The sequence below is a fragment of the Pleuronectes platessa genome, chromosome 8 (assembly GCF_947347685.1).
Source record: "Pleuronectes platessa chromosome 8, fPlePla1.1, whole genome shotgun sequence".
Lineage (NCBI taxonomy): Eukaryota > Metazoa > Chordata > Actinopteri > Pleuronectiformes > Pleuronectidae > Pleuronectes > Pleuronectes platessa.
Window position 1 is genome coordinate 27,754,538 of NC_070633.1, and position 23,611 is coordinate 27,778,148.

General features: G+C 42.5%; 1 protein-coding gene across 1 annotated transcript in view; it reads right to left on the reverse strand.

Annotated features, from left to right (window-relative positions):
• The window catches only part of htr4 (5-hydroxytryptamine receptor 4), a 69,157-nt gene that overhangs the window by 15,375 nt on the left and 30,171 nt on the right, over positions 1-23,611 (reverse strand). Inside the window, exon 2 of the mRNA XM_053429524.1 lies at positions 20,556-20,634. Coding sequence (XP_053285499.1) covers positions 20,556-20,611 — 56 coding nt within the window. The 5' untranslated portion in view covers positions 20,612-20,634. The remainder of the gene's footprint in view (positions 1-20,555; positions 20,635-23,611) is intronic.

Here is a 23,611-nt window from a genome sequence, read left to right on the forward strand (position 1 = left end):
CTTCAGGTGTCAGTAGGGATTTATTTATCACCTTCATATCCAAGGAAAGAGCTGCTTCATCAGAGAACTCAGCCAGGCAGAAAAAAACTCAATTTAAAATCAGGAAGATGAACACGATAGAGGCTGAAGAGAGAGGAAGCTGAGACATAAGACTTTGTGTAGGACGATGTTTATCTAAGTAAGAAGGATATTCTACTGACTTTTCAAAAGTTTTCAATCCAACTACAGCAATTTAAAATGTCAAATCTGAATATATTCCTATGAATGTTTCTCTTCTGAAGTTGAGGCTCGTTCTGAAAACAAAAGGTTTTATGAAATCCATGTTTAGTGTGCACTAATGTCGGGAAACATTTTTTTTCTTGCCAACTGCCAACACGCCTGAAATAAGAAGATGATTGTATTTTCCGAGGACTCTCTGATACGACGCCTCTTTGTCCGATGTGAAGAAAAGAGCAGAAAGAAGAAAGTCTCCTCTCTCATGCTGCTGTGATTTAAAAGGGCTGAATGTAAGGTGCTTACTCAGGATCCTAATGCGCTGGAGGAAGGATAATATATTTCATGGTAGTAAACTGCAAACTTGCATTTTCAACCCCCCCCCGATACGTTTAACCTTGGCGTGAGTTCAGCATCTCGAGCTGGAGGAACGTGAATCAAAGCCCCGGGAGTGAACCCTGTGAGAAAGACTTGTTTAATCTCAGACGTGTTTGACATTGGCAGAGCAGCTCAGTCCTTCTCCTGAGGTTCGTGGTCTCCTGCACTCGAAGGCTCCACAGGGAGGAAGGAGACGCGAGAGAGAGGCACCTTCACCTCCTCCTTCTTAAAACAAGCATCCTCTAAACTCTCTGTTCCCGTGTCTTTGTCCTGCACGTCCACAGAAACTCACAAGATTGACGCCAATTTATTCCTGTTTCCTTGTGTTCATTCCAAACTATCAGAGCTGTGCTAATCCCGGCTCCTGCAGGAGTCAGGAGTCCCGTCCCTCGTCTGCCAAATGATTCTCCTCTCACCATCCCAGGTTCAAAGGAGGAGTGATAGTGTGCAAATGAGGCTTGTTCTTTGATCATCGGTGCCGACGCACTAATCAGATCAAATGGGAACGCTGACAGATTCTCGACAGAAACATCATTTCAAAAACACAAGATGGAGGGGAGCCTCTTTCATCTGGAATTTGTCGACTGCGCAGTCTGACCTTTCCCCTAAATGAGGCATTAATATGCACGTTTCAGTTATTTAACACAGCTGCGGCGACGACAGGCAGCGAACAACGAGAGCGAGAGCCTCATTCTGGATTCCACAATGCATCAGCCCCTGGAGACTCTCTCTCTCTCTAAGCTTTCAAAACGCACAATTACCGATCATTACTCGCCCGTCAACCTCGGATTCTCAAGCTGCCGCCATCTGCCTCCTAACTCTTGAGGAACAGTCGACTTTGTTCATGGAAGATTCACGAGGCTCCGAGCTCTTGTTCAGCAGCTTAGATGTTACCTGAGAGTCTCAGAGAAGAAGCTTCTGATGCTCAGCTGCATTATTGAGTTCTCTCACCTGACCCTGAAATCCCACAGCCACACATCTTCCTTTTCTTTGAACGTATTTATTACCTACATTTTGAAATGGTGTCATTGATATGCATTAAAAAATTGTTAAACATGAAGGTATGAGTGTCAAAAGGAAAAATTAGTTAACTTTAACTTTAATTCCCTCAGATATTTTACAGTAAAATCTACTGAAACTTGACTTCAGCAGGTTAAATCTGCACAGACGGTCTGCACTTTATTTTAACAGACCTGTCTACAGACATGTCTGTACTGTGACACATCACTGGGCTTCCATGATTTATATTCAAAGGTAAAATGTTGAGTCTTTTCTTTTCCACACTGTACAGCAGCAGCAGCAGCTCCAGGCCATTTATGGACTTCTTTAATTTGAGTAATGAAACTGTAATCGAGCTCAGTCACTACCTTTTGATAAAACTGACATTTTATTTATTTTCTGGGGGAAAGTTGTATCTTCACTGTGCCTATATTTAACTTTAGAGATTAAAACTCCCATGATTCACCCTGAGAAGGTTTAATTTGTCTTTTTATCTACAACATTCCAAATACCCAACGTGTGCAACAGGAGAACAGAGCTTTCTGCAGCATTCTGCTAAATACACCGACATGTAATATGAGGCATTTGTGGTAATTTCTCTCAATTTTCTATTTTTCATTCCTCATGTTTTTGCCTCATGTGTTTTTCTACATAGATTTTCCAGGTGTAAGCTGAACTCTTTCTGCACAGTATCACTTGCTCTTATATACCTTTATATATCTGTGCACATCTGGAAGACATAGTTAAAGGAAATAACTCAGAGAGACAGAGAAACTTGGAACTCTGCTGAGACCTGATACACGTGAACTTTGACCTGCGGCTAAGCTGAACCTCTGGTCGGCAATCAGCGAGCAGCCGCCTCAATTAGGCCACTCGGGGTTGGATGAGGGGCGACTGGGAAAATCCCTTCACCAGCTGAGAAGGTTTAATGCTGCAATCCATCACTGGACGACTGGGTTCTGTTTTTGTCTCCCATGCAGACACAATGTTTTTCATATATTCTTGGCTTCACCTCGACCTTTTACCTGAATCGACCGTGAAGCAGAGGATGATGAGGCTCGGTATTCTAACAATATATGTGAAAGTGAAAATGCAGATCCCAATCACCTCAGATTACCCTCTGCACCCGAGCCCTCGCAGCTATTTGCAGCCTGTAGAATGGCTCGGGATCGGGTGGCTGTTGAAAGTAGCACTGATTGGATCTAAAGAGCTGTGATGACTTGCAGTCACAGGCCTCAGAGCTCCGGGCACAGTGGATGCAGCGTCTCCCTGTGAGAGGAGTCAAATGTGCGACACTCGGTCGATTGCACAGAAGCCCGTCTCGTCGGAGGCCTCAGCAAACACACAGCAGAGTCATCGGCAAAGTTTGAAGCTGCAGAAATCTCAAACTTTTGTCCCCGAGTTCGAGAAGAAGTGTTTTAGTTTCACCTCGACCCAGAACTGGTTTCAGGCCCAATCCCATTTCATCCCTCATGTGAAGGGGGACGCTGTCCTAGAGTGAGAATCCTCATTTACTTCTTTTAATTAATATTGGACATAAGAACAAACACAAAGGACGAAATTAAATCAAAGTTACAAACAAAATGTGGAATTAAGAACAGAAGTGTTGAATCATGCCGAGTGGTGAACACAGAGGACTCAAACACACATGACTTGAGTTCTTCTGTTCTCCAGTCTGTCCTCCACAGCTCTCGTTCAGGGTGGGACGCGTTACACAGGGAATCTAACCCCCGAGATGTAACTGGTGTACCACAGTGTGATGTGGAGGCCAGAACACTGAGCACCAGAGGCGCAGTGTAAAAGTGAGTCGTTGTTTGAGCCCCACTGAAGCTTGAGGATCTGGATTCTGTTTCATTTTGCTCTGAGGGACGTTCCTGGAGTTTCATCCGGTTGAATACATTAATTTCTTCTTCTTCTTCTTCTTTTTGGGAGTCCAGACCCTGATGCTGCACCTCCTCTGCACAATGTTACGATTCACACAACTTAAGGGCAAAAGGTTAAAGCTGAAAAGTTAGTGAACAACGTGCAAAAGCAATGTATTCTTCAGATCGTGAGACACTGGCGAGACGGCAAAGAGAGATTCAGACTTTGAACATAACTCAGCGGAGGAGAAGAGATCAGACGCTTCTACTGTTAATGGGAAAGGAGTCAATCCTCTTTTTATGGGTTCAACCCTGTTTAAAGAAAACTAATAAATCTATTCTAATTTTAGAGTAAAAGACGTAAAACACTCAGAGAAAGTTACTTTAGACTAATCTGTGTCTAGCTATTTATATTTTTAAAGGAAAATAGAAACCTAAGTTAAGCCTGAGAGACTGATGATGTGGATTCAGACTCGTCATGAAGACAGTTAAAGGTTTTTATAGGTGAACGTCTACAGATCAGTTTTCTAAAGCAGATTCCTGAAGGTCATGAACTCATTGGCCCTGAATGACCAGATCCCCCCCCCCCCCCACCCCCACCCCCCCTCTTGTCCATCCTTCCTCGTAAACATCTTATTAACATGGAGGTCATCCAACCTCACATTGTGTCTAATAAAAATAGATAAACATTGATGCTGGGACTGACGTCCTCGCTGGGAATCCTTAATTACCAACAACAGCTATCTGGACGCTGGCGTTCCCTCTCGACGGGCAAAGACAAGCCTGCAATTAAGCAGACGGGTGAACGAGGGGTGAGCGCCGTCCAAACTGGTATCATATCGGCGTCTTTAACTGGGGGAAATGTGTCGCAGAGGAGGACAGGGTCACGACAAGTTCCTCCCACTGGGACCAAGAGGGAGCAATTATTCCTGAAAGCCTGGTAGTAAAACTAAATTAGGAAACCAGACAGTCCATTCAGCTGGTGGAATGTTGACAAAGGACAATAAATCAATGCTTTTATAAAAGGCGGCCTTGTTGATTAAATGTTTTCAGTGGGAACATGAAGAAAAATGAGCTTCCTCCGACGCCGAGCTCTTTCTCTCTTTACCGTTTGCAGATTTAAACTTTAATATCTGATCTTCCTCGTGTCACATAGTGGTTTCTGACACTTCAATAAACGTTTGATCACATCTGCAACCAAGTGAAACCTCTGCATTTCATTTTCCTCCTGATCGGGACAGAAAAATAAACTTCCACAAGCCAACATTCAACGTAACACCTGCTCGTAATCTTTTTAAATAAACATTAAAACCAAGAATACCTCCCAGACTCCAGGATCAATAAATCAAACATCACTTCACAACCCTGTTACTGTTCAGATCCAAACCCACACACCTGTGTCCCTGTCACTCAGGGTTTGACAGGTTGTTTTGGTCTCGGTGACGCAGTCCGCCTCTAAACTGTTGCTCTGGGATTTGCCTGTTTAAGTGAGTTGTGTTGTTTCAGGCCCGGCAGATTATTTTCTTTGCTGTGACAAGCGCTCTTTAATCAAACGGCCGCGGCTGCTCCTGGCCTCCGGACGGCAGGTTTTCAGTTTCTGCACCGAGCTCTCGGGTCAAACCGGAGTTTAGCTCCAATTAGACTCTGTTATCTTTACCTCACCTCCCAAAAGGAGGGTTTCCTGCAGAAGAGAAGCGAGAAGGTATGAAACCCAATCTGGTTTTCAAAGTGTTGGCAGTCAAAGACCTCAGGAGGAGTTTTAAATGTTTGTGACCGACGGTTCCAGCAACTGGAACTGGTTTCTGCCTCCATGGCTCGTAGTGTGATGGATACTGGAAGTGACAGCAGTGTAAAAAGAAAATAACTGGCTTTGTTACCATTTGATTTGCCTGAGCAAAACAATATTTCTACTTGAAATGAGAACAATGAACTTATCAGACATGTTGCTGTGATGAGGGAAAACTAAAAAGTTGCACAATTAGAGAACGAGACGTGAAAACAATCAAACCTCAGGAGAAATGAAGGGAAACTAACTTCTACCTTAAAAGCTTTGCAGCGACATGGTAAAAACAAAATGCTGCAGTTGAAATATATAAAAAAAGAATGTCTGACTAAATCATAGACAACTTTTGCATATCAAGAATGTTGAAATAGCAAAATCCTCATTAATTCCGAACTTTCCTGAATAACTACGGATGTTATAACAGATGACTGTTTCTACAAAATTCATTTTGGACAGAATCTGAAATAAATATAAGTTCAATGCATTAAGGAAGTAAGTTCAGCTTTGAAGTTTAATGCAAATGTACAAACAACCCAATCGATTACTTCTAATGTATAAAAGTCAAGAAAAAGACAACAGCATTCAAACCATGACTGAATAACAAAGTCTCCAGACTCCAGACACAAGCTGGTTTAGAATGAACTGGACCTTGCAACTTGCAATAATTGTATATTCAGCCTTTTATCCACAAAAATGTAAAAATGCATAAAGCTAAACAGAGTTGAAGTTGTTCTTTTAAACCTGAAGCTGTGATTGGACTGAATTCTGCAGGTTAAGGGAAAGATCCTGATAAATCAAAGGAGATTAAACATGAAACAGACAAAATATGATAAATTACAGAGATCTCTATAAAAAGAAGAAGAAAACACCACCTGCACAAGACGAGCAGCAATCATGATAATCAGCAGAGCTCAGTTACAATCATCCTCACACTTTCACATGAATCTATTCAGACGCACACAAACAAGCAGAGATTAATTCAAACATCATCAAAACCCATTCACTATTTAGTATATTTTGCCCTTTTCTCCTCGTTACTTCTGAAGTAATGACACGGCCTCCATCGCTCTGACTTTAAATCTCTGACTCCGGAACTAAAACACTGATTTAATCTGTCAGCAAAATAATAACGCCTCAATTTGAACATCATTTTTAAAACCCAGACAGATTTTTATGAAAGACTCAAATCTTTCAGGTTAATTTGGAAACGACTGCAAGAGAAAAAAGTGTCTGAGTAGATGGATTTATGAATTCAAGAGTCAGGTGAAGCAATTGACAGGAAAAACTGCTTCATGCACCTGCACTGAGCTCCGGATAATCTCCTGGAATTATCTGTAATCAGCTGCATTGATGACGATTCTGACAAATCTGAAAAGAATAAAAAGAATAACAAATATCTCAGGATGAAAACGAGGAGCCAGACACGAAGAAGAGAAGACGTCTGATCGGGGAATCTCCTGCTGTGTTCTTCTTCTTATGTGAAATATAATCTCGTGCAAACATTTCCCAGAGTGCATTGCATCATTGCACCTGAGCAGTTTACTGATGTGCTGCAGGATTGTTGGTTAACAAACGTGAATGTTCAATCAGCTGCTTCTCACTGCAGAGCAGACGCCCATGAGGCTGTGGAGGAGGAAGCGTCTGGGTCAAGCTGTCAGATCTCAGACCTCAATATTACGTTTCAGGTCATTTTTAATGACAGATGATTGACAGGAGCTGAAAACATCAACTTTCCTCTGGAACTCATACTGATGAGCCACAGGTAAAATGCTCTGGAATATTAATGCAGGTTCTGAAGCAGGACAAGACATAAAAGCTGTTTGGAGTGAAACCATTTAGGTTCTGAATCAATCTAATGTTTTGACTCATGCTTCCCTGGAGTAAATGTAATGAATTGAGAAATGACAAGTTGTTGTTCTTCTGCCAAGGCCCAATAAAGTCTCCACTAAATCTGTCAAAGTTCTAAAACTAACAAACATATAGAGAAAATATTGATTCCCTACTAATCCACATCATCTCAGCTACACATCGGTGGTAGTTACACATTAGCAGATCTATTTGTCACTGAATAAATCTCTGCACAATTAAGAAACCACATTAAAATCTGCTAGATCGTGATTTGTATTTGGATCAACACCAAATTGCTTCTTGCAAAGTGAGGAAGTGATTAAAATTAATTATTGTTTCTGCCCCTTTGTCCAAATACACTTCAAAATCTAATGAATTCTTTCTCGGCTCACGACTCATCTGTTCACAGAGTTTCATGGAAATCAGTTTGGTCTTTTCTGTGTCATCCACAAACAAAGAGGCGGACGGGGGTGAGAACCTCCTTGACGAAGGTAAATATCATCCCTCAGTGGTTTAACTACATCAATCCTCCTGAAGTGTAATGTACTGATGGACTAAGAATAGCTGAGATTCATCTCGGGTCAAAAAACTCATCTGGACCCCGGAGACGAAGCCTGAACGTGATGTGATGACCCCGAGTGGGACGGTTAATGAGGTGAGACCGATGGTGGAGGCCGGGCGGGACAATAAGAGTCCACTAACCGTCCTGACATTAAATACACCAGAGAGGGGACAGAGTGGTAGAGGACCTCAGAGTCCTGTGTGTGTGTGTGTGTGTGTGTGTGTGTGTGTGTGTGTGTGTGTGTGTGTGTGTGTGTGTGTGTGCGTTTGTGTTATCCTCAGGATATAGAGTTTGGTGCTGCAGTGGATTCAAACACAAAATGTGAACTTTGCTTCTTTTCCTGATCTGGTGCAGTGAAGTTTAAAAATGACCCAGATACGAGAGGAGCCTCGAGCTCATTGAGAAAAGTTTCTGTGCTGTGGTTTCACATGTTGGTGAAACTTATAGAAAATGAGAAACAGTCGGGATTCTCCTTGTTTGACCTTTTTGCTCTTGAGGAGCCCGGGGACGATCAGACGTCCTCGTTCCTCGTTGTCCTTGTGGAAGACACTGAATCTAAAAAGTTCTCAATGGTCAGGCCACACTATGCATGGTGGCAATGTGAGTGTGAGCGTGCATGTGTACGTGTGCATGAACATGGGGGAAATTGTATAATATATATTATAAAATAAATAGAGGTTTGATAATATCCCCAGACACAAGTTCATTAATCTGAATCAACGCAAACTGGGTCTGAGGTTTAAGTTTAACACTCTTCACACAATTATGACAACTGTGTTTCTCTCAACACACAAACAATGTTGTTAATCAGTGAAATATTAATTTAATTGGTATGTGCTTGTTTTTTGATTGATCTGAGCCAAGTCACCTTCTTCCCTCCAGGTACAGGTTGTGTTATCAGAGATTCTGTGGATTCTCTACATGCAGATGATGGAGGTTGGTAAAGGTCACAGATAACTTTTAAATTCCAGAAAAATAATGAGTCTCAGGTTTTCTCCTCTCACGTCAAACCCTCCGTCTCCTGTGATGCCGAGCGGGCGACAACAAACACCGGTGAGTCACAGTTCTGAATTCAGAAATAATATTTCCCCCAGAATCACTGACTAATTTCTCCTGTGATTCAAACTCAAATTAGAGACGGAACAACGAGAGGCTGTGTTACTGTTCAAAAAGAAGAAGGGCAGCGAGTCACTTGAATTAAATCGTCTCTGGAACAGTTTCCCTCGAGGCGAACAAGGAAGGATTCACACACACACACACACACACACACACACATCCTGACATGGAAGAATCATGCAACATGCCACTCAATATGAAAACAATTTCATTCAGTTAGTTTCCATCAGTTTCTCTGCTGCTACTTTAATTATCATCTTTTCTTGGCCTCATCCTGGTGGAAGCTTCCCTGTGATGCAACAGGGAAAACGTGGAAATGTTTTTTACCTCCTCATCCCACCTCCACCCACCTCCGCCCCCCTCCACCCACAAACCCCCTTAGACAATGACATGCTTCAGAAGTGCCAACTCTGACAGAGGGGACTGAAAAATAAAAATGATTCAGTGATTATAAAGTCTAAAGGGGTTTTCAGCCACCGCCTGGCAGCACATTTCACAATCTTAATGCACCACAGGATCATAATTTAGACAACACTGTGCTGCTCCCATGTTAGAGGGAATCTGGAGAAACACTCCAACGTGGTCACGTCCCTGAACACAAAGCCTGACGTCAGAGCTGGAACTCACTAGTGTCTGTGCTGCAGCCAGAGAAAAGGGCATTCATCATTTTCTAATATTACTCACACACAGTCAAAATATAAAAAGATAGGGATAAATTGTTTTTCTCTCTGGGACAGACCTGCATATAATTTCAATTTGACATGTTTTAAATCAAGCTGAGATTCATCCCCACAAGAAGCGACAGTAAATAAACCAGCAGAATCCAGAGTCTTCGACCAATCACAGGTCCAGAGCCTCGTTAGGAGGAAACACCGTCTCATTTGCATATTGATAACCTGACTGGGTTTGGTTTGGTTTGAATGAAACTACACTTCCATCACCTGAAGATCTCAAGCTTCTCACAGCAAACACACAACAAGAAGAAGAAGTTTGTTTTTCACACAAAGTATAGAAAGTTCATAATCGTCTGGAGAATTTGAACCTTTTACAGAGTGAATGCTGAAAATAATAATAGTTACAAACTGCAGATGTGGTATTTATACACGTTGGTCCTGCGTTGAAGCTACAGGTGATTACACAGTAGAAGAAAAACAACTCAGCTTTAAACTTCAGATGTTGATGCAACTTCAAGACCAATAACAAACAACTTATTTACAATTTCTGTTGAATAGAAATTAAAAATATGATTTAAAGTCACAGTTTGACATCTGTTCCTGTAGCACAATATTCTGCATGAAGCTTTTCTTTCTCTCGTCAGCAGCCTGATGTTACAGCTCCTCTGAGGATTCTGAGCATCCCGTCACTTTAACGATGATTCATAACAAACGCAGACGCTATGAACACATCTTCTCCAAGGACAATGTCTCCCTCATCTCGTCCATCACTTCCTGTTTCATTCAGCTTAAAGACTCATTATCAAGTCGTAGTAACATTTGTTCAGGATTCGACAATAACGTCTTCTTCAAGGTATCATTACAGTTATAATCAAACCCATAATGTTACACACAAGTCTGATTTAAAGTCATTTAAGTCCTTTTGTGTATGAAGTTTTGAATGAGGGTCCACTCCCCTTTTATTACTCTTGTGAAAATAATCCTCCATTGTTACGATTGATTGTTCAGTGGCCTCTAGTGGCCGTGGTCAGTATGACAGGTGCAAAGTAGGACGTCAGGTGACTACAGTCTGTGGAGCGTGAAGCCTTATGGAACGCTCAACCCTTGTTTTGATCATACATCCAGAAAATTATTTCGATTTTATACAATGTTTACTCAACTGGTTAGCTTGTGTTTTTACATGAGGCTTTTTAAAACTTCAGATAGAATAATACTATAAAAGGACATCAGCAGCAAGTGGAGCCGGTGTCATTGATGCTGATCCCTCTCCTCCTGGACTCTGAGGATTCTGGGACATTGGGAGGTTTCTGTGTGAGTCTCCAGCCTGAAGGCGGATGACCACTAAACCTCTAAGACCTGGCATGAGAGGGATACTGAGTGCATATATAGCTAAAGGGCCTTGAACTGGATTCACTGAGCGTACGACAAAGAGTCAGAGACAAGGAGAAGGTCAATAATTAATACCCCCCCCCCCCCCCCCGCCCGAGGAGGGACGGACACGGGACAGAACCGCAGTCCGACGGTGAAGAGAAACGACAACAAATGGAGAAAACAGGCCTCCAGCTTCCCTTTGTGATGGAAGAGTCAAGGTCACACGAAGGTCAACACTGTGCCCTCGGCACTAATTGGCTCTCGTTGCCCTTTTGACCTCGAACAACAACCTGATCATACATTTTATATTTTTCCTGAGGGCAGCAGCTGAAAGTGTTGTACTGATGAAATGTACCAATCCCACGTGTGTTGCATCGATCTTGACAAACTTTTGTGTGTAGTAGTAATGATGTTAGTGCGCTTGTTGAAGCCTCCCAGTCTCACGCGTTGTGTTACGACCACACAGCGTCGGGGAAGTTGACGGATGAGGAGGAGAAGGTGATTTTTTTGCGGAGCTTCACGGGACGTTTTTAAAAACACATCTGCTCTCAGCGTGCGGCGGCAGAGATTTACCAGAGTCATCAAGCCGCGGCGCCCCCTGCAGGGAGGACGCAGGCTCTGCTGCTGAGCCGCGCAGCTACAGTGTGAACTCCTCTCACTGGGAAACTCTGCAAAAAGACAAACCTGCAAAATATAATGCTGCAAATCTACGGTTGTTCACTTTGTAATCATTTATCTCTGTTGGATGTGCAGAGCCAGGCAGGTTTTCAAGGTCGGCTTCTTTTGTAATAGGCTGCAGAACGTGGGTGAAGGTTAGAATCTGGTTTTGGACCTGAATAGAATATGAATCAACACATCTGACAAAGAAGCAAAAAACACACACGTAGCAAAACTTCACCTCATCACTTCAAATCGAGTGGAGCTGATAAAACCTTCTCTTCCTGTGGCAAAGCAAATCTATTACAGTGAGTAGTGTTGTATGAACTTGGCGTAAAGTTTTCAAGGTCAAACCGAATGGGACAAGGTCAAGTTGTGATGGAGTTGAAGTCTACTGAAGATCATTAAATAAATCCAGTGTTTTGATTTGATGGCCGACACTTTAAAAGGCAGATATCCCAGAAAACCCATCAACATTATCCAGACGCTCTAAACGGGATGAAATGACCCTTTCACGCTAACGAGCACCAGACAAAGTTGATCCTTCGATTGAATTCAAACAAACACTAAGAACTAAGTGGGCGACCACTTCTGTTCTGGATTCCTCAGATGAGAAATGTTCTTCCTCTGCACGTCTCCAGTGTGAATTCAGATTTATAGTTATCGTTAACTTTATCCAAACACTGAACGGTTTGTGACTCACTCAGAGCAGCTGATCCTCCTTCCCCGCTGTCCTCGCTCAAGTGTGAAATTTACTGTGTTAATGGGACACATTAACATTCACATAAACACACACACGTGCACACACACCCCCCCCCCCCCCCCCCCCCACACACACAGAAGCACGTGTCAACATTAAACATTTTCCATCTGCAGTGAAATCGCACCGCGGTTTTAATTACTTTGCCTCAAAGTCGTCCAGCAGGTCGGTGAACAGCTGGACACCTGAGACCCATGGATTCTGAATGAGTTCACAAACACACACACACACACACACACACACAACCCCCCCCCCCCCCCCCCCCCCCTGGACACACACCACCACCCCCCGACATGATGAGTGATGATGTCAGAGGCTTCAGACAATGACTTGTAAGAAAGGTTGTTTAACATCAGCATCACTGTATGAGATCTGCTCTTCAGCTTCCACCAAACTAACGGATCCAGTTTAAGATTTAATGAGTGAAACACAAAGTTGGATCTTACGACAACTGGAGACTTAACGTTGCTGAGTTCGAGATCTTTTCATTTCCTTCATATAAATTAAAACTATATTTAGACGATGCACTAGCTCCATATCTCATGTAGTCCATTTTAAAAGAATCATACCAACATAAAAAAGGTCCAGAAAACCTCAGAGCAGGTTGAGAATGAGATCAGCTCATGTGTGAGCTCCTGATAAACAAGGTTCACAAGTCAGGACTTTGACCCCCAACTTTTGACCTTTGACCCCCAACTTCTATTGCAGCAGACGTGCATATGAATAAACATCCAGACAAACATCCTGAAAACACTTTGCCTCTGTGCCACTGACACGGATCCACTGGTTCCATGCACGTCTCACCGAGCACCTCCATCTGTGCAGGAGCAACGTGACAGTAGAGCAGCTCCGAGCGGACTGACTCCTCCTGTCATCCACGAACACAGCTCCTGTCCTGCTCGGCCACAGAGGAGCTGACAGTGACAACAGAGAAGAGACGCAGACCAGAAACCAACCGTGAACATTAACACACACGACCTGGGAGCATAAGGTCAAAGAGCTGGAAACGTTTCATTCTTTTTACAGATTCTTACATTTACAGTAAAACTTCAGGGTTCAGGAAAAGTTTCTGACACAGTTTCTAATAACAATAATATAAGAAAAACTCAGAGGACTGAAAAGTCACCACTGATTCTACTGAGGCAGAAAGAATCCAAACATAATCCCTGTGCATCAATTAATTAACACAACTGTTCAGAAACACCTCAAGACAGCAGGAGCTCAGCGTCTTGCTCAAGGACACTTCAGCAGACGCTTCAGAGACGGTTCCCCAGCTGAGGGACATCCAGTCGACTCCATGTGCCGCCCTGCAGCCAATGTTTAAGAGATTAGAAAAAAAATCTCTCTTCATTTAGGGTCAATCAGCCGCCGGCCCCCCTCTCCATAGAAGAGATGAAATTTGACTTTCATATTTTTCACTTTGAAAACCTGACACGTCCGGATGCAGAGCGATTTGAGGCGAAGAGCAACGAGATGTGACACAAACACAAAATACTGCTCGTCCAGTTTCAGACCTCTGGTCCCAACGTGGATCTTTAAACATTGATTCAGAATCAGAACTCGACCTTAGTCACAGAACTTTGATAACGTGACTTTATTCAGCTGCAGGAACATAAAGTGGTGCAAACAAACTTTAAAGTCACCTTCACTCCTCCTCCTCCTCCTCCTCCTCCTCCTCCTCAGATCCCCATCGACAGCTGCTGACCCTGTGTCACCTTGTGCAGATATAATCAGTCACAGCAGAGGAATCACTGGTTTGGATGAATCCAGGCTGTGGTGCATGTTCCAGTTCCAGTGGCCTGATGGTGAGCGTGCTCGCCCAGTGTCAAGGTGAACTGGGACACTCAGCCGTGATAATACTCTTTGCTTACACCTGTGATTCTTCCAGCTGGGTGAGATGAAGACGTTTGACAGTTTGGTGACTGATGACACTGACACTGTTCTATTTCTACAACACATCTGTCCAAAAATATGAAGAAAAACTAGTTTTCTTATGATGTCTTAAAGGAAGATGAAGAAATTATAGAAAGCAGTGAATGTTGGATTCTGAAGCCGCCTGATGTCAGCTGGTCGAACATGATACGCTCATGTCATGTGATGAGAGGACGTGGTTTTAAATAAACGATGGCGCCTGACTTCAGTTTCATTTCAGTTCATGTTCAGTTTGAAAGAACACGTTTCATTTTCCCTGAACAGGAGGAAACACGATGCCTTTTATCATAAAGTCAATAAACATAAATCTGACTTGATGCTGCAGGAAAAAGACATTTCAGTTTTGACTCATGAACGAATCAGAGCTCAGTTCAGTCAAACTGTCGACTTTTACATCTGAATTATAAGTTATAAGATATATTATAAAGTTTTAGTTGATAATGACAAAATATCTGCAACTAAACCTTTGAGTCTTTGATTCAATCAAGAAAGCAGAGAAGAATATTACAGCTGCAAATTACCATTATTTTCTTACTGTGTCACTGATGTGGATCCACCATCAAGGATCTATTCCTTATTAGAAAAGTTTATTAATAAGTTCTGCAGTTAATAGAAGAAAGGAAACGTTTACTCATCTTCACTTAAAAAAATAAGACAAGAACTAAAGCACAACGAGCAAGAAATCAAGGAATTCATCTTAATAATACTTTTTATTTTGTATAAATGGGTTTTTATAAATAACCCCCCTGCTTTTCAGCTTCCTCATATTTTGAATGTAATCAAGGGCCGTCGTTAATATTCCTCTCACAGTCATTTGTGTTTATGGGTTTTTCACGACTTTCTAAAATGTTCTATATTCCATCTTCAAATGATCAGTTTATGGACCTCTATCTGCAGCACAGATTAATATTACTTTACATATTTAGTTTGGTTTATTCTGCAGCAGTGAGTTCTCTCTCCGGCTCCTCTCGACTCTTCCAGCTGCTGAAAGTTTAATCACCACAAAACCACAACTCAGAGACCAAAAGTAAACAGCAGCGATTCCACTTCCTCCTTCACATCGTTAAGACCCACTCCCAATGGCTACTGTGTGTGTGTCTGTGTGTGTGTGTGTGTGTGTGTGTGTGTGTGTCAATAGGATCATAAACACTCTGCAGCAGCTCTTCAGATGTGTGTATCAAAGGAAAACGACTCTGTGGGAAAACACTGGACAGACTTTAGCTCGGAGCCACTTGTCAGCACAAATTAGTTAATTGTTCTGCACTTCATTTTGAAACATAGCATTTTTGTTTCTGCCGAGACGCTGCCAAAGAAATGCCGACACAACTTAGGCTTAGAGCATCAAAAGAAGGGATGACATTTTAAGCAGGCAGCTGTTGTTTAAAGGCTGGCTTCTGCAGGGGAGGGGGGGGGGGGGGGTGGAAGCTTCTAATGCACCTTCAGTTTAATATTCTGCAGCCTGGAGTAAAAGTTTGAATGTGCAGCCAGCAAAACTGATTAAAACTGCACAGGTCTGCTGCACCGTGTTTTTGATAATTGCCCACATGTCGTCACACAGATGTTCCAAAGCAGAACACCAGCAGCATCAAACCCACGGCTGCAGATCGGACCACAGACACACGTCAGTACCAGCGGCAAAGTCGTCCTGTCCCACGAGACTTCGGTGAAAAAGAGCCGGTGCAGGTGTTTAAAACCTTTTGCTGCCTTGCTCCAGAATAACCTGATCACCAGGGACCAGGTCCCAGACCAGCAGCACTCTCCATTAGAGCTGGTGTTATGTGATCAATCAGGTTATTCACAGAGTTGTTTCTAAATACAAGCTAAATTAAATAGGACATAAAACAGATTAATAGTTCTAAGTAAAAAATAAATCACATGCTGTGAACTCAATACAGGAATTTATTTGACTTTGCACATTTTAACATGAAGGTAAAAGCAGCAGCGGGTCGTCCACTGACCAGAAGGTCAGTTGTTCGATCCCCGGGCGCCTCCAGTCGTGCACGTATGAATTAAAAGCTTTATTTAAATGTGCTCACTGTTAATCAGTCTTTTAAAAAAGTACATTGCTCTTCTGTGTTTCATTAATCTTGACCAAATAAAACCCAGTAAATAAAAATAGCACGACCTCGTTCACAGCGGCGGCCTCGCCCGCGGTGAGAGAGGAGAGAGGAGAGAGGGAGAGAGGAGAGAGGAGAGAGGAGAGAGGAGAGAGGGCGAGTGAATGAGCCGGATGATGGAGGATGATTCTGAATGAAACGGATCCGAGAGCAGGAGGAGACGCAGGAGGTTGAACCTGCACCAGCCTGAAAGTTGGGTCAGTGACGGGTGGAGAAATCAACTTGTCAGAGAAACACACACACACAGAAACACACTCCTCCTCCTCTTCCTCCTCCTCCTCCTCTTCCTCCTCCTCCTCCTCCTCCTCCTCCTCCTCCTCCTCCTCCTCATCTGGGAGATTTGACAGCATCGTCAGCGTGTTTCGATTCAGAGATACGATCCTGTCGGAGGTGAATGGAAGCCAAGACGTCCCGCTTTCTTTTCCAAGTTTCTTACTGTGTGTGTGTGTGTGTGTGTGTGTATATGCATGTGTGTGTGTGTGTGTGTGTGTGTGTGTGTGTGTGTGTGTGTGTCGTGCGTGTCCTCAGCCTCATGCATCAGCAAATGCTTTTTTGTATGAATGGAGGATTTTTATTGAGATCACATAAGTGGCTGCTGAATGAATTATTCAGTGTGAAAGAAGGAGAGTGTGTTCTCTGCCAACTTTGCACTCTGCCGCTCAGCCGCCGAGCGCCAGAGGAAACAGAGTCACACAGAATCAGACCGTGTAGAAAGGATCTTCATGTGGCTCCAGGTGCCGGATGATGGATGCGTCCCCGAGAGCGAAGGAGAGACGCAGGCGGCTGGAAGGTGAACCCTGCCACGCCCTGCGTGCACACAAGAGGTGTTGTGTAAAAATACTCTCACACAACTTACGGTGACGTAGTTTGAATCCTGATCACGACCTGGAGGCCAGTTTACAGCCGTTATCCAGCTCCTGCTACGTCCCGGAATAGGAACTTATGAGGGGAGGAGAGTGAAAACAACCATCCAGAAAAGACTCATCCAGAAAAGACTCATCCAGGAAACAGGATCTGTCAGCCGAGGTGGCGAGGAGGGGGAAAGTGAGACGTCCGAGGAGAGGAAAGTGAAACTTTCATCAGCGGCCATCTGATGACTCTGAGAACCTCTGACTATCGACTTCTGGCTGGAACACGTCGGCTCTTCCGGGAGACGGCTGCATTAAAGGCCTGAGATGAGATATTGCGTTGCAGGATGTGTTTGACATGTGAGTTGTCAGGTGTTGGTTGAAGACGGCATCATGTGACACTGCAGGAGACGTTCAGGCAGCTTCAGCCGAGAGACGTTCAGGGTTGGAAACGTTTGCAATGTCCGTTTTATAAATCTACTTATGTATTTAATATTTTTTGTCATCCCACCAGTTAGAGGAGGAGCTGACACTTTACATTTAGTAAACAGATATTACTTCTGCCAAGGTCATGATTACATTTAAATTACATCTGCAGTTGGCAGAATTAAGCAAAAACTAAAAAACTTGGTAGAAGGATTTCCAATAATAATAATAAGAATGAATGAAACAAACCAAAGACCCAGATATTTGCCGGACAGTCGCACCAAAGTGAAACAGACGACACAATCTCTACCAATAAAACTATTTACTGCACTAAGAAGATGCAGATTTAGATACAAGATGGAAACTGTTTTTGAAAATATGAATATGAAACTAAAGGACTGAAGAAAGATTGATTGTACATTAAGGTTTTGCAGCAGACGTGTGCTCTGCATTCAGTCACAGTCACAGTTCTCCAGCACGATGCATTTAATTGAGTGAAAGCTGGAGCAGCAGTCAAAGTATGACACATATTTACACACGTGACACCTCCAGCAGCCGATGTGTGCAGAATAACCAGATGAACAGATTGTGAATACAACTGTGGTGAAGAGGAGGATCTTTGTTCCAGCTCTCTGATCTGCATGTGCCGGGATGGAGCTGCCAAACAAAAGGTGATAAATGTTTGTGGCGGAAAAACAAGGTCGTAAGATGAAATGACTCAGAACCATCTGCACATCACCCCCCCCCCCCCCGACAGGATTACATAAAAAAAACTACGTGACAGGATGAATCTGTCATCTCTCCACGAGGAGACAGGAAGTGTTGCAAAATCATCTGCATCAATCAAACGCTGTCAGAGGCTGGTGAAGATGTGGGTCCGTGCTTTAGGACGTCGGTTCATTAAAGCCTCAGAATCAATCACTTTATATATATTTGATATGATGTATAACGACTTAATATTATGTCTTATTCTGATCTAAAGAAAAATACTTTAAACTCACTTAAGCTTGAAACTTACTAACCCCAACCCGAACATATAGGAATTGCACTTTGTAAAAAATATATAATCTGGATCTGGATAATATAAAAACATATGAATTTCCATCTTTCAGCCCAAGTGATATTAAAACAATGTTAAAATGAGGGCGGTCCCGCTGAGCAGTGAAAGCAGCTTGTTGACGAGTGACCCACTTTCTCACTGTGATGTTATGAATGGGTTTCATATCTGGTTAATGTCAGACTGCAGCGGCCGTGAGATGAGAACAACCGGCTTCAACCGGTGAGAGAGATCCAGGACATCAGGTCCTACCTGCCCACACGCTGCCCTACATACGTGCTGTACGTGCTGGTGTCATGTATGTGTGTGTGGGGGGGGGGGGGGGGGGGTAACATGCCGTATGTGCTCGTACCACGTCTGTTTGGTCGATGACAGAAACTCATGAATTTGTAAATATCTGGCAGCATCGTTACAAGTGGGTTGAATATTTTATGATATAGCATATCATCATTAAAACATTATTTCAACCTGAATGTGTTGGAGGTGGATTCTGCTGAAGTTGCCAGTTTTACCTGTTTATTCAAAAACTATTCAAATTGTATCGTGAACGTTCTGCATCACAACAACCAGCCGGTTCCAAACAGGCGGGTTTCAAAGGAGCGCTTCACGTGTTTAGTGGAAAAACATCTAAATAATGAAATATATATACATCAACCGGATCATACAACATGTCTTTAACATGTCTGTAATCTCTTCTTCCGTCTCCATCTTTGGTTCTTTTGTCTCTTTTCTTAAAAGTCTGAGTCAAAGCTAGAAACCAAGAATAAATTATTCTCACTGTTCCTCCACAACCTGATGATTTAAGCTCAAATCTCTCTAATCCTCCAGGCTGAAGAATATTAGCCGAGCGGAGGAAGCTATGAAATGACTCTTTACATTCCAGAGCAGCAGAATAAAGACCCCCCCGACAGTTCCCTCAGGATCCCTGGTTTAATCAAACCAACAAGCCCGAGGGCAAGAAGACGACAGAGGCAGCAAGCGGAGCAGGAGGGAATCCCACTCTGTCTATTGTTTCCTCAGCTCAGCCTGATATCTGAAGATGAGAACAGCCTTGAAGAAGGAGCCAAGGCACTCGGGTTCTTTCTTTACTCGTCAGATCTTTGAGACGGGTTTATTACACAATGCAGAAGAACGAGGAGTCAGAGCCGTCTGCTCGGGAAGAGAGAAGAACGTCTGTGTGCAGAGAAATTAACAATTTGGTCAAAGCTCACACGTCCAGCAAGGATCAATGAGGCAGCACAGAAGTCCACAACCTCATAGACATCAGTTCCATAAAAATATTTACTCACTGAGATCAATTATTTCCTGGGAAATCAAAAACTTCCATATCTCCTGATGTTAATAACTTCATCACAGCCACGTCCCCAAAGCTTTCATCAAGTTAAAACCTGTTCAGTAGTGTTTGTGTCATGATGACAGGAACAATGTGCGATGGAGGAAAACATGACCGCTGTGCAATTATGATCACAACATGTAAGTCTGATTGTGAAAATATCCGACACGTGACTGAACGATGAAAGTCTTTCTTTCTTTGTCTCTTTCTAAGACATCACCTCCTTCTCCTGCTGCTACTGGAGCCCACCATCACGTGAGTCATGATGCCTTCATAAAGAGAATGGGAGCTCCTGGATTGAGACACAGCATCTATGTTTATTTTAACTTGTATTTTGTAATTTGTCGGTCAACAACAACACATATGTTTTCTTGTCTATACACAACAATAGATGCTTCTAATGGAAGGATCCTGTGGTTTGGAGAAAAGAGAACTACAGCTATTCAGAATGCAAGAGACCAGATGAAGGAAACTGGACAAAATCCAACTTGAGCTGTAATATTGAATTAAGTGAGTGAGCAGGCGTGTCCCCGGTGGCTATTCAGGAAATAACCCAGTAGAGTTGTGGGTGTAGAAGCAGAGATTCTTCTACAAACAGCAGGAGTTGATTCACTCTTACCTCTCACTGACTAGTTCCTCCATCACCGGCATCTGGCCTGCAGCGCTGACATTCATGTGACCATAGGTGCAGAGAGTCCCTGCAGACACAGAGATCCACATTAATCATTCACATTGTCATCGGCTCGACTCTTAATTAAAACATTTAAAAACAATTCATGGCATTAAACAGACGAGCAGATCACATTAACATAAACACGTTAAAGCCAATTAGAAATATGCAAATGAAGCACTTTTCTCTGACATTTGAAGTCTGCTGCTTTCTGATCAGGGATAATAATGTGATCATCGATTTTGGGGGGGAAATATTTTGGGGTGTTGTTGAGATTAAAGTTGAGTTTTTATATAAACACCAAAAACCTGCAAAAACCCAGAACCCACTGTGAGGTCATAAAGAGAGTGAAAGATGCTGCATGGGAGGAGCTTATGGAAGATGAACGAGTGAAGACTTAGGAAAAATCTAATGTTGTTATGATGTGTCTTCAATTTGTATTATTCTAGTTCTAAGTGAAAGACAGAAGAAGACATTTGGATGACATCTGGATGAATGGACGGATGGAATAAAGGACAGATGGACAGACGGAGGGAGGGATGGACAGACTGACAAATGGATAAAATCCGCCTGTGTAGTTTAAACAACTTAAAATGTTGCACAAACACATAAAATAGTCTGGTCCATTCATTGTGGTGATATGAGGTCACATGGAGAATAAAATGCACTTAATCTTCTTACACAATATTGTCTGTATCACACAAACACACACAAACACACACAGAGAGAAGACACAAACAGTTTATCGTGTAAACACTGAGTCATGTTGCATCATGTTAATCTCTGGATTACTCTCAGCAGATTGAATATGTTCCACATGCTTCACATTCATCTACTGGACGAACACAAACTACTATAGATGAATTATTCTGGAGCCATGAAGACGTTTGATGAGCTTCCAAATTAAAACTTTTATCCTGAGATATGAAACCAACACAACGACCTTTGTCTAATGACCTTGAAATAACAAAAGGGAGCTTACAAGTCATTTCGGCTCAAAAACCATTTCCATTAAAAAGTTTTCACTTTGGATGAAAGAAAAACGATCGTTTCCAGAGAAGCACCTTTACGATGCTTTTCATCACTTACACTCTGCCAGACTCTTGCAAGCAGTAAAAATATGGGACCACAAAGATTTTCCATTTATTTGTCATCTTCACCATCTGCTAATGTGGCATTTGGCAAAACGCATTTCTTTCTTTGGATGATGACAGATTATGGTGATGGGACTTATGTCTGTTTGAAGGGAGACAGATCTTATGACTCATCGCTCTCTGTTCGGGGGATGAAGCTTTGACACTAAGTCAGAGAACAAAGTTTCTTCCCAGTCTGAGTTTATTTAGGCCAGGAAGTTAAAATTGTGCACAATCATTAAAAGTAAAAAAGCTTAATTCCTCTTATTAACACACTTTGTATCTGTCCTTGTGAATTTAAACTTGTAATCATGGTTTTATTTGCGGTTAAAGTTTTTTCAAAAGTTGACGGAGACAATGTTGTCCTGTAATTTGAGAATCTATTCATGATCAAAGACATAAAACAATATTATCGCACAAGAGAAATATCATAAACCACTCAAGAGTCTTGGGTCAATGCTGGAAAAGTCACATTTCATGGTTCAGCTTGCAGCCACGACAAGATGAGACCCAGAGGTCAAAGGTTATAGGTTGGCTGTATGAAGCACGAGTCTCTATACGAGTCCATATATACAGTGCATGTGCCTATCAGAAGGATTTATCCTCAAGGACACGTGAAGTGAACTCAGAATAAAGGACTTGGCCTTAATCAGGTGTCACATGAATCTGGCGTGTACACGTCTGTGCTGGTACACGCCATCTCAAATTACACACAGACCTTATGGATCTGGATTCATAATATCACATGTTCTATAAACATATCCAGCTTACACATGCACATCTTACACACACACACACACATTTACAATTTGCGTACATTCTGTGATCATGGAGGCTTACGCTTTAATATCTACATATTTGGTATTACAAGTTGACACCCGGCTTAAAAGTGAAACCACGGCAAAGCGTTATTAATCCACTGCATCCTATGTAAAATGTATATATTAAATTCTTGGTATTAAAACCTGTGCGGGAGGAAGAGAGAACATCCTGTACAGTAGGATGTTTATATTAAAAACTTTTTATCAACCTTTCTTTAAAGCAGGGAATCAGCTTAAATGAACAACTGACTGTGAAATGAAAAGTGGTTGAATCAAAGAATCAACAGTGTTCGTGCATCGATAGATTCATAATGTATCGTGGTGCTTCTATCGTCTCTGAATAATTATTATAATTAGCCTTTAGACTTTGAGTCACCATTAGAGTTAATGACCCGGTCGTTAATGAGTGGACGGTGCGACGGGGTCTTTTCCTGAATGAGTTCTGATCTGAAGACGTGATTATTGATCTGAGAAAAGATGAAACCACAACCAGCAGTTATCAGGGGGACTGAGACGTTACAAATATTCAGATTGTGGTTTTTGACAATCAGTTGTTCTTTGAAAACGACCACAATGTCTATAGACTATACAATTCAAACTATCTATTGACTGTGCAGCAGCTGAACTTTCACAAATGATGCCACTATTGCACTTTTTCTAGCAACTGGACTTTAATAATAATCCTTTATTGTATTGGACTGTGTGTTTCCTCCCTGACAACTGTCTGGTTTGTGTTTTTAAAGTTGTATTCATGGTGGTTTGTGTTTTTTTTTAACGCCCTGGTTGCAACCAAATCTCCTCGGATGGGAAAATAAAATATATTTAATACGTGACTAGATACATTATGGTCCATTACTCAGAGTCGGCACATATCCGTCACTGGAACCTTTGAACAACTGCAGCCCTCACAAATCAAATCTTCTCCAGAGACACAGAACTGAGACGCTGAGGTTTGACGAGCAGCCCGGCCACAGCTCAGAGGAATTCACCGTCCTCAGCAGCGAGCTGAGCCCCAGGTGACAGCGAGCCGCTCTGCAGACGTCCCTCTACA